This window comes from Arvicanthis niloticus, chromosome 1 (assembly GCF_011762505.2).
Source record: "Arvicanthis niloticus isolate mArvNil1 chromosome 1, mArvNil1.pat.X, whole genome shotgun sequence".
NCBI classification, from domain to species: Eukaryota; Metazoa; Chordata; class Mammalia; order Rodentia; family Muridae; genus Arvicanthis; species Arvicanthis niloticus.
In genome coordinates this window covers 47,122,562-47,134,917 of record NC_047658.1, presented here as the reverse complement: position 1 = coordinate 47,134,917, position 12,356 = coordinate 47,122,562, and the positions used below count along the sequence as shown (strand labels likewise).

The following is a 12,356-nucleotide window of genomic DNA, read 5'->3' as shown; positions in this document are numbered from 1 at the left end:
AGAGGGGCCTCAGACTTCCTCCTTGTATTCTCGGTCCCATTGAAAGCCAATTATTATCCTTCTGAGAAACCCTTGGCAGCAGGAAGAAATCAAAGCTCACAGATCAGTTTTGGCCTCACCCCAAGGGATCAGTCACTGGGGCATTTTATGGGATGTGATGCCTCCGCATTCCAATACAGATTTTGCCTCAGAGTTCGTGAGCTTTTCAAAGTGCAAGAAAGACAAGGAGTTAAATTAATATTTTGTACCCTTAGTCAAAATGCTACCCTTACTAGTAATTAAGAGAAAGGCTGTGGTCCCATGTGAGTATGTATTAACTAAGCAGCTAACTAATTGATGTGCCTGCTTCAAGGAGACAACCATTTGGCAGCACCAGCTCGTAAGTGCGTTAGCCTGGGGAAGGGTACCAGGGAGAGGTGCCTGGTTCCTGTCTGGGAAAGTTCAGGACCCTGGAAGAAATGACCTGAATTCCATTTTTCCTTCACAGCAGAGGAAAGTTGAGGCTGTATTCTGAACCCTCGGGGTTGTATCAGCAGTGGGACTGCATCTCCATCCGCAGAGGTGACTTGCCAGCGAGGAGTAGAAAGGCTTCTTATTAAAAGTCATATAAAGTCAACAGGGCTTCCATTAAAGGCCAGCTGCCAGTAGCTCAGAGTGCAAACAAGGCTTGTGAGATTTACCTTTAAATGAGGTATAGAGCATGGCAGAAAGTACGGAGAGCAGAGGGGGAAGGCAGAGTCAGGCAATGAGCAGAGGTGGATTCCATGCACGGCCGGAAAGGTCACCACGCCACCAGGGCCCTTTTTAGTAGCTGTTAAATAAGATGTGGTTTTAAACACCAATTGTGGCTAATTTCAATACAGTAAAGTCCCTTACAAATACCAACAGTAGGTGGTGAGCATAGGTGAGCATAGCAGCACCAGTAGGTGTTGGAATATATTGGGCTGTCCAGTCTCACAGCCTACATTTGAAGGTTGCAGTTCAGATGTGGGACACATATTAGCTTATGTGGTAAAATTTCTCAGTACCATTTCTCCCTTTATGTGTGGGCCATGTGTGTGTTCCTCTTGATAGTCTTTCTGAGCACTGTGTGTATTTTTGATGAGCACTGAACATAGGATTTCTTTCTTTCAATAGAAGATTTGAACACATGATTGCAAATATATAAGAACCCTGTTGATTATTGGAGGCTTCCTTTGTGCCTAATTGAGCTCCTAAGAGTTTTTCTTCATTATTGGTTCTATAATCCTATCTATCACCTTTGAAGAACGATTGCTTTCCTTTTTTATGGTGAAATATTCTGCACTTTGAGAGACTAGGGAATAATACAGACATCACTAGTTAGGGTACACAGCCTTATAAACCACAACCTCTAGGTCATTAGCTTAGGTTTGCAGTACTCACTTTGTTAGCCCTGTTTCCTTCTGGTGATGAGAGGCTGCCTGGAGTTGATCCCAGCACCTTGCACACGTGAAGCATGTACCTTACCATAGAACAGTTCTCCACCTGTGGGTCACAATCCCTGATATCCTACACATCAGATATTTATGTTTTGATCCAGGACAATAGCAAAGTTAGAGTTACGAAGTAACAGCAAAATAATGCTATGATTGGGGGTCAGCACACGAGGAACTACATTAAGGGGTCGCAGCGTTAGGAAGGTTGAGAGTGACCGTCCTCAACTACGTTCTTGAGTCCTTGAGTTGAATTCTTGATGCTATTCCCGCCTCTCCGAGGAAGTGATCGCCATTGTCAGAAGCTGGTGCTTTCTATTCGTGCATGCTTCTGTGTATTTCCCAGCGTCATTCTATATTATATTGTGTAAGCATTGCATAATTGTCTTCTCTGTGTGTCAACTTCCAGCTAAGTATATAATATATATTAATTGTTATTGCTATTGGTTTTCGGAGGCAGGGCCTTATATAGGCCGAGCTGGTTTCAAACTTGCCGAGTAGCTGACGATATCCTTGAATCCTGATCTCCCTGCTCCCACCTCCCGCTAGGATTACAACTGTGTACGTCCATTCCGCACTTTGCACATGCTAAGGGGTCTACAACTTGGTTTTTTTTGTTTAGGATCAAATTCTTTTTAAATTTCACTCATTCTGTGACAATTTTCATAAATGTATTATAGATCCCAGGCACACTCATCTCCATCCCTGACTCCCACCAACATATCCCTCCTACCGAGTCCCTATTCTAGTTTCCTGGCTTTTTGTTTTGGTTTTGGTTTTGCATCGCGACTCATTGGGTTTAACCCGGGCACATGCACAAAGCTGTCCATGGGAGTGCGTTCACTCACAGAGGCCACATCGCTAAGGACAATGACTTCCTGTCACCCACAGCCATCATCTGCCTCTGGCTCCCATGGGGAGGGCTGGGCTCCTGGACCTCTTCTCTGTCTGACTGTTTACGGGCTCACTCTTTGCAGGACCTACTCAGGCAGCTACAGCCATGGTGATGGTTAGCATAGCTCATTTATTTTAATTTGAATTTCATTTCATTCATATGCTACTATCTATCTGTTCTGTTGGTGGCCATTTAGGTGACAATTGTTCACCATTACAATGTTGCAAAAAAAAAAAAAGTATTCTCACGAGAAGGAGTTTTTCTCGCTAGTATCACTAAAAGTAGAATTCCTGAGTGGGAAGGGTCTTGCTTAGCTATGCTCACAGGCTCTGCTTCCTCTATATCAATGGCTCTCACAGTGATTGAGAACCAACCCATGGGGCTCGACCCCTTTGGGGTCAAAGGACCCTTTCACAGGAGTCACCTATGACCATCAGAAAACATGCATTTACATTACTATTTATAACAGTAGCAAAATTATGAAGTAGCGATGAAAAGAATGTTATGGTTGGAGGTCACCGTAACATGAGGAATTATATTAAAGGGGGTTTCAATATAAAACTCAGCATTAAAAAGAGATCCACTGTTCCAGATTTTAAACAAAACATTTCTATCTACATTTTAATTGTGTGTGTGTGTGCGCGTGCGTTCGCGCGTGCGCGCGCATGCGTGTCATGTGTGTTGGGGAACATATGTGTGTCAGTGTGCAGAGGACAACTTGGTGGAGTCAGTTTTCTTCTCCCACTTTTGTGTGAATTCTGAGAATTAAACTCAGATTAAATTATATGGTAAGAGTCATCTCACTGGCCCCTGCTACAGTTTTATCTGTCTGTCTGTCTGTCTGTCTGTCTGATGTGATTTTTAAAAATCTTCCTCCTTTCAATATTTTTTCCTCCATCCCCTCTAAGACACTGTAGCCCTGGCTGTACTGGAAGTCACTATGATGTAGACCAAGGCAGCCTTGACTTCCCAGATTTCCGCCTGCCTCTGTGTTCCACGTGCTGGGATTAAAGGCGTGGCCCCACGCCTGACCTTGTATTTGCTGCTTATGTTTGTGTATATGATGCTTCTTCCTTCTCTCTCTTGTGCTTCTTCTCGTACTTCCTCTGTGGACTTCTCAAGCTCCTTACAAAACTTACTGTTTTGTTTCCATATTTTTGGGGGGAAAATTATTCACCATTATCTCCTCAAGTATTTCTCCTGGCAAATTCTGTCCCTTCCCCATCTTGAATTATGAATGCTGCCTATAGTAGCCTGTCCTGTATTCCCTCATACTTTTTAGATATTCTTTTCTGTCTTTATTTTTTTCTCTATGTTTCCATTTTGGTAGTTTCTTTTGAATTATGTATAATTTCAGCAATTCTTTCTTTTGTTTGTGACACCTGTCCTGATGAGTTTATCAATTGCACTTTTTTTTTCAAAAAAAGAATATTTTTGATTAATTTTTATGAATTTCCTACATGTATATACTGAATTTTGATCATATCCAACTGTAATTTCACTTATACTCCCACCCGGGCTCCATCAATACTCCCCCATTTCATCTTCAACTCTCCCTCCCCACTCCTGTCTTTCGTTTTATAGCCCATTATGTCAAATTAGTGCTGCCTGTAAGCACATGGGTATGGGACCATCCACCACATCGTGGACAGCCTATTAGCAGGCAGGGCATACTCCTGAAAACAAATTATTCTCCCGCCCCCGACAGCCACCAACAACTCCTCAGCTAGAGCCCTTCTCCCATCTATGCCAGCATATGTTGGCTTGCTCTTGTGTTGGTAATCATGGCTGCTCTTAGATCATGAGGACAATGGCCCTGTCATGCCCCCTATACAGCATTTCACGGCATTCTTTCCAGTCCTCAATCTCTTACATTCTTCCTGTCTGCTCTACTGCAGGATTTTCTGAGCCTGGGTGGTGACAGGATAGTCTAGTCTCTGTCTCAAAAATGATCAGTCAATTATAATCATCAAACTGACTTTCTGTAGAGTCAGTTTCATGATGGTGACACCATCAGACCACAAACTTGTGGACTGCATTGGTATGAGTCTGGTGTCCTTATATCACTCAGTGGACAAAGCGTTGAGTTTAAGAGTGACCCAAATAGAGTATCCCAATAGTGATTTGTTCTAAAAGTTTAAAATTTATTATTTAACCTTGTTCTTTGACAATTTCACACACGTATAAAATGCAATGCATTCAGACCACGTTCCCATTCCTCTCTGCCTTGTTTTACCTCCCTCTCGCCCCTGACAACCCTTCTTCATATGTCAAGTCTTTCTACTTTGTCACCCACTGGGATTAGCTAGGGATGCCCGTATAATCACAGATTTGGAACTACCCACTGGAGCCTGTTGGGATCAACAAAGTTGTCATAATAATTTTGTCCCAGACTCTGCATTACTAGTGGCTTCTCTTTCCTTAAAGGAATAAAAGATACATTGACTTTTGATAACTCACTCCCCAGCTCCATCATTGTACTTAGAGACAGGATCTCACCATATAGCCCAGGCTGCCCCTGAACCCATAATACTCTGAGATTGAAGGTGGGTACCACCACACCTGGTTTTTTGGTCACACTGCTTTAGCACCCAAACCTTTCAAATGAGGAATCCTGAGATGGCTCAGTGTATAAGTTTGATATCGGAAGAGATGATTTATGGAGAGACTCATAAAATGTGTTGGTCCTTTCTCCTTTTATCTTTCCTTATAATGTTGGCTTTTTATAACCCACTTGGAGACACATTTTAAGGTCTGCCTGCATCAGATTCACTTTTGATTTATGGCTCAGCTTTTATAGCCACCCTTGGAATTTAATATTAAAATACTTCTGAAGGCCATGTCACCAGCCCATTATTATATTAAAGAGAAGGATGTCTTAAGAGAGGCAAAGACTGAGACAGGAATAGCTGTCCAATGTAAACATATCTGGTGTACAATATTTGAACCTCACACATGTTTCTGCTCCAATTAGTTTTCTGTTTCTCTCTTTGCCTCCCTTCTCCTGCTTCCCCCATGCCTTCATCTTCTGTGACACAGTCTTGAATAGGCCAAGCTGGCCACAGATTCCTACCTGAGGGTGACTTGAATTCCTCATTTTCCTGCCTCCCACATGCTGGGATGCTGGGATGCTGGGATGCTGGGATGCTGGGATGCTGGGATGCTGGGATGCTGGGATGCTGGGATGCTGGGATGCTGGGATGCTGGGATGCTGGGATGCTGGGATGCTGGGATGCTGGGATGCTGGGATGCTGGGATGCTGGGATGCTGGGATGCTGGGATGCTGGGATGCTGGGATGCTGGGATGCTGGGATGCTGGGATGCTGGGATGCTGGGATGCTGGGATGCTGGGATGCTGGGATGCTGGGATGCTGGGATGCTGGGATGCTGGGATGCTGGGATGCTGGGATGCTGGGATGCTGGGATGCTGGGATGCTGGGATGCTGGGATGCTGGGATGCTGGGATGCTGGGATGCTGGGATGCTGGGATGCTGGGATGCTGGGATGCTGGGATGCTGGGATGCTGGGATGATTATAGGCAAGTTCCACCAAACTTTTCTCTGCCCCCCCCCCCATAGGGTTTCACTCTGTAGCTAAGGCTGGCCTCTAACTCATAGCTAATCTCCTACCTCATCCTCCTGCATGTTGGATTGACAGGTATTAGCTTCCATGTCCCAGTTAGTTTTTCTATAGAAACTGGAAAGTTAATGACAGATTCTGTAAGCTTGAATTTAAATGTCCATCCAAATGTGTGTCTAAGAAAAATGATTCAAAGTTGTTGGGAGCCCAGCATGAAAGGCCTTGTGCCCAAAGATCTCCAGAGAAACTAGAAATGGTAAGCATGCAGGATTGTCTTTCCAATGGGAAAGATATAAAACCTGTTCTTCCATCCAGAAAACTGGGAATTGGAAGTGATTAATAGCCTGGTGATGTGTTTTATCTGTCAAGCTGCTACAAGCAGGACTAAAGGTGGCTAGTACTGTAAATAACCCTTATAGTCAGGGGCTCCCCAAGCTCTCAAAGCCAGGGCCAGAGGTGGTTAGTAGCCCAAATGAGCTCTATGCTATCTGTATGACTGAGACCAGGCCAGATTTTCCCCTAGGATGTTGAACTAGTACAGGTGGTTTTGATGCAATTATACTTCTTTGTGCACTGGGGATTGTAATACACTAGGAAACTTCCAAATAATACTGTTTAAATTTGTTGGGAATAAACCACCTGGCCTCCGACTCCTGAAGTCTTGATCTAGGTTGATGAAGTCAACCTGACCTCAGTTTTCATTCTCGCCCCTATATGGTTCATTTCCACACCTACTGTGAACATCTGCAGGCTTTCCTCCACAAAATATCTTCATTTTCTAGACCAATGATTATAGCAGACTTTGAAATTATAATAATCTGACTCTACCTCAAGTGAAGTGTGTGTGTGTGTGTTTGAGATGAGCTCTCACTATATAGCCTAGGCTAGCCTTGAACTAATGATCCTCGTGCCTCAGGACTCCCAGTGCTGGTATTACAAGTGCTCACTACCCTGTCCAGCAATGGAAACTGAATATTTAACAATAGTTTACTAATTTTATTCTGATGATGTGGTCAGAGGCGATCACTGTGGGGAAAGAGGTCCCTTTGCAGAAGCTAATGATGACTGTTGCTAGGTTAGTCTCTGAGCACTGCACAGTGGAACACTGGCCATTACACATGGCCAGAAAGTGCAGCGTCTGGGGCACTGAAGAGGAGCAGTGACCCTCAGCACCCTGTGTTGCTCTGTCCCTGTGAATCTGGCAGTGGTCTACTTTGCTTACAGCGTCACTTAGATTGAAAGGTGGGGAGCATGGTTTTTTCCTCTACTCACAGGACGGGACCTAGTATTTATGAGTATGAGTACCATGCTCTGAAAGGGTTGGCTAAAGATTGGCTGTGCACATGTATGAGGGAATGAGTTGCTTGTAAATTCTCATGAGTGAGAACTTATCCAAAGGCTTCCAGCTCAAACACCGACCACACTACAACGGAGGAGATCAACGCGCTCAGAAGGGATCATTCAAGTTGACAGGAGAGTTGAAGCTGTACCGAGTGGCTTCCTAATGTGGCTGCCCCTCATAACTATCCGGAAGACTTGCCCACTTATTATTAATGGTATGCTTTTAAGTGAAAACAAATAAACAAACCAAAACAACAACAACACCCACATACCCTTGGTCTAAAGTAAAAAGTCGATCCAATTTCTATCCTTATTAATATCAATTCCAGGCCCCACAACTGCTTTTTATTTTATGGTATAACTCTGAAGATGTATTTGAAAACATGTATCATATTCTGTCAACTCTATATTGTATCTTGATTTAATTTTTTTTTATCTTAATATATCAGTCCTTTCTTTCCTCCCTTCCTCCCTTTCTTTGTTCCTTCCTGGACAGAGGCTTGCTTGCAGCCCGGGCTGTCTGGGAAATCTCTAGGTAGTTCCAAACTTAAGACAATCCTGGTTCAACCTTCCCAAGAGCTGAGATTATAAGAGTACCGTCACACTTGTCTCATTTGGCATATCTTAAATATTGTTCCGTATTTATACACATAGATCTGCCTGCATGGTATCTGTCTGTTATCTATATAGCTCTCAGGTACGCACATAAATGCACCTATAGTTGAATGCATGTAGTAATTCATTGCTAATAGAAGCAATGTGGTTACGAAGACCAGCATGTGTCTTTTCAAATACATGAGCAAATACACGTAAGATAATTCCTAAGTCAAAGGAAATGTACAAGTTACATTTTGTAAAATTGTTATTCAAAGAAGCTGCATTGATTACATTCTGTGCAGGACAGTGCTCATCTGCCCATACGTAGGTCTAGCCTGGGGATCTGCACGGGTTCAAGGCTCATGGGAAAGCAAGCTGTTTGGTGATATCTCCATTTCATGCTTTCCACATTTCTGCCACTCCGATGGGAAGGTTTGGAATTTGGGAGCTATGCCTTGGGCTCAGGCTCTTCCGTGCACACCTGGACCAGATGCTGTCTTCCATGACCTCAGAGCCCATTGCCAGCAACAGAAAAGCAGCTGCAAAAATGGGGCAGCAGTCTGGCTTGCAATCATGTTCTGCTACCTTTGCCACACAGTTCTTGATTTTGGCCTTCTGTGAGTTCCATTTGGTCACAGGCACTTTTCTTTCTATGGGACGCTTCACTGAAGGATGCTGTCTTCCTCACAGGTTCATAAAGATGTACTTTAAGCATGTCCTCTTTGAGGACACATTCTTTGACAAATGCTACTTTGAAGATGTGACATCCACAGATACTTATTTCAAGAACTGCACCATTGAATCAACCACCTTTTACAACACAGGTAAGAAGGACTTTCTGGGAAGAATACACAAAGGTGGGCTGGGGCTTAGAACCAAAGTCAGAGCTGAAGCAGGAGTGAAGGGATTCAGCTTTAGTGGGAGAGAAATGCCTTCTATCTCCAGGGAGGGCATACATTAGGTACCATTCTGGCATTTGCTTAGTCTATACCTCAGGTTTTTAAAAATCACATATAAATTGAAGCAAAAATTCTGGCCAAATGTCCTCATCTGAACGAGCCTGATGCTATACCACAATACAGTATGACATTCATAAAAGCAGCATTCTGGGAGGGCTGTGTTTTCCAACACGGATTCATTCCTGGAGACTGTGCATAATTTAAAACTTGCACAATTAAAAACCAGCAATAAATCAAAAGGGAATTGTTACCTCTGTACAGACTCAGTGCATAAGACAAGACACAAAGAACATTTTAGAATCACACTGTTTCAGATTTTCATGATTAAAAACAAAGCATGGAACTCCACTGCTCCATCACTCGCTCTACTTCCACTGTGCTCATCATGGCTTAAGGACCTCTCAGTGCAGCAGGGACACAAGGGAGCTTCCTGAGTATTACCAGAGCCCTCCCCACCAGGGTCTCAGTGGAGAAATGTATTCTGATTATCCCTGCCTCAGAGCTGAGGAAACAGACTTAAGCAATTGATCAAGGTTACAGGTAGCAAAGAGATGGAGCTTGAGTCCATTTCTCAGTTACATGGCTCCAAAAGCTCTTTGCACTGGACTTCTTGCTTCGTGTTCTTATTTATTATGCTTCCTCCTTTTGGACAACAGATAGTTTACACAACACCTTTTCTCCTCATGTTCCCAACCTCAGAAGCTTTACTATTTGGTCTCTAATAATTTGTGATTAGACATACCGTCCTGAATTTCTTCTTAGCTTTCTTTACCTTAAAAAATATTGGATTCCAGAAGTTCCATTGTCATTAAAAACCCCCTTATTCTTTCAAGTTCAAATGATGTCTTTTCATTTGCATACTTAACACAGGGTTGTGTGTGTGTGTGTGTGTGTGTGTGTGTGTGCGTGCGTGCGTGTGTGCGTGCGTGCGCGCGCGCGCACATAAGGAAGGTAGTGGTTGATACTGAATAGCTTTCAATCACTCCACCTTACATTTTGAGACAGGACCGGTCTCTCCCTGACCCTGAAGCTCCCTGACTCAGCTGGACTACCTGGTCAGTAAGCCCTGGAGATCCTCCTGTGGCCGCTTTCCCAAATCTAGGACTATAGGAACTTGCTATTATACTTGGGGCTATTTTTACACAGGGAATAGGGATCTGAACTCAGATCATATGCATATTTGGCAGGCACGTTTCCATCTGAGTCTGGTTCCTGTACACTTTTGGTTTTGTAAGCTCAGGAGGATGAGTATTTGTGATAGGGTCAGCCATCCCAACCAAGATTTCCTTAGTTAGCATTCTTTCTACTAGAAAAGTTGCTCTTTGATAGTGTCAAAAGGTGTGAATTGTTTTCAGAGCAAATAGTTTTTCCTTTGAGAAAGTTTGGGGTTTTCAATAAGATAGTGCCTGGACTCTGCAGTAGACAGTTCAGGTGGGTCCTATTTTGTGTGTGTAGACTATATGTGAGTGTGTGTGTGTGTGTGTGTGTGTGTGTGCACGCGCGCGCGCGCACACACACACACACACACACACACACACACATGTTGTTCCTCAGTTGCTCTCTACCTTGTGTTTTGAGGCAGGGTCTCTTACTAGGACCTGAAGCTCATCAATCAGGCTAGACTGGCTGACTGACAAGTCTCAGCCATCCATTTGCGCCCATCTTTTCTGCACGGAGACTACAACTTTTTAATGTAAATTCTGGGGACCAAACTCAGGTCTTCATCCTTTCTCAGATAGCACTTTACTATTTTGCCAGTCCCTAACCCCAATTCTTAAGTTCTACTCTCTAAGATGGATTACTTCAGAGGAGTGTCTCAGTCACTGCATGGCCTCCGTGTCACGTTATTGGGACAGGCAGGATTCTCAAAGGCTGGGAAGATGGGTTAGGATAATGTGCTTACCACATAGGTGTGAGGACTGAAGTTCATATTCTCAGGAAAAGACTTGGCTGGTGTGGCTGATGTGTGTAATCCCAGCACTAGAGTCACAGGGGATCCCCAGGCAGCTAGACCAGCTGGAATAAGTGAGTTCTACTTTCACAGAAGGACCCTATCTCACTAGGCAAAATGGAGAGTGATTGAGAAGAATATCCAGCAGCTTCAGGTCTCAGTATGCATGTGTGCACACACACAAGTGCCCGCACACATGTGAACACACTTACACACATGTACATACCACACAAACATACACATGTAAAAATGTCTCTAAAATTGGCATTAGTTTCATTTCTCTTTATTATAGGAACTTAAGTAAATTATTACATTTTTGGCCAAACATCACTTTGACTTTTGAGGTCACAGCTTGTCCATAAAAAGGACGTCTATGTGCCTGCTTTTCTTTACCCAACTCCCATAATCTCATATGAACCAAAGCCTCTTTCTCCCCCCCAGATCTCTACAAACACAAGTTCATTGACTGTCGGTTTATCAATTCCACCTTTCTGGAGCAGAAGGAGGGCTGCCACATGGACTTTGAAGAGGACAATGATTTTCTGATTTACCTCGTCAGCTTCCTCGGCAGCCTGTCTGTCTTGCCCGGGAACATAATTTCTGCCCTGCTCATGGACAGAATCGGAAGACTCAAGATGATTGGTAAGTTGCTCACGATGGAACATTTGAGTCTCCAGGCCACCATGGCTTGCTTCCTTCTCTTAAGGAAGCATTACACATGGTAATGCTGGGTCTGCTGCTGTTATACCAAGGAGGCACATTTACAGGATCCTAGGGTTTCGTATCAAGGCTTGGAGTGCTGGGACAGGGCTCTTCATTACTTCTAGAGTGTTCTATTAGCATGCCATAATGATGATGACAGATCTACCATACCTACTTCATAGCACTATGATGGGAAATATATAAAATGGTATTTAATGATAGTTTGACGGTTTAAGGCAAATCATATTTTTTCTTATTTGACAGTAACTTTCTGTTGTTTAATAGTGAGAGAGGAGCTAAGAGACATGATAAAATGCTATGTGTGTATGAAGTTGTAAATAAATAGGTAAATAAATAAAAATAAAAACTATTTTAAATTGCAGATGATTAGTTTAGGCTTTGTTGGACAGTCTCTTGTTAAAATCCTTGAACATATGGCCATTTGATTTTGAATATATGCCTTTCTCTGTGTTTTTGGTTTCCAAGTAATACGAGGAATAATAACTGGGAGGATTTTGTGAGAGTTAATCATAATATAGTCCAAATGTCTTATAACACTCAGTATGTTGGAGGCTCTTGGAATGGTGGCTGTGTTCACATCTGCCTTCTTCCAGCAGAATGTGCACCTCTGGATACTGAAACACAGCTCTGTGAGGGGTCAGTAGGAGTGAAATGTGTGCACTGAGGGCCAGTGAGAGCATGCTCTAAATGTGAGCCATGAGCAGTGCTAGGAAGATAGGAGGGAGGCACACTAATAAAGAAGACATTAACGGTGTGCCTTCAGGATGCTGTTGATGGAGAAAATGAATACTAAATTTCCCAGTGTTAGCAGACAAAGGGAAACAAAATCAATCACATTGTTATCTTATTGGAGAAGA

General features: G+C 43.3%; 1 protein-coding gene across 6 annotated transcripts in view; it reads left to right on the top strand.

Moving 5' to 3' along the window:
- Positions 1-12,356, top strand: part of Sv2b (synaptic vesicle glycoprotein 2B) — a 171,216-nt gene that overhangs the window by 150,771 nt on the left and 8,089 nt on the right. For all 6 annotated transcript variants that reach the window (XM_034495595.2, XM_034495603.2, XM_034495588.2 and 3 more), the window contains exons 10-11: positions 8,557-8,690; positions 11,218-11,418. In XM_034495595.2, coding sequence (XP_034351486.1) covers positions 8,557-8,690; positions 11,218-11,418 — 335 coding nt within the window. The remainder of the gene's footprint in view (positions 1-8,556; positions 8,691-11,217; positions 11,419-12,356) is intronic.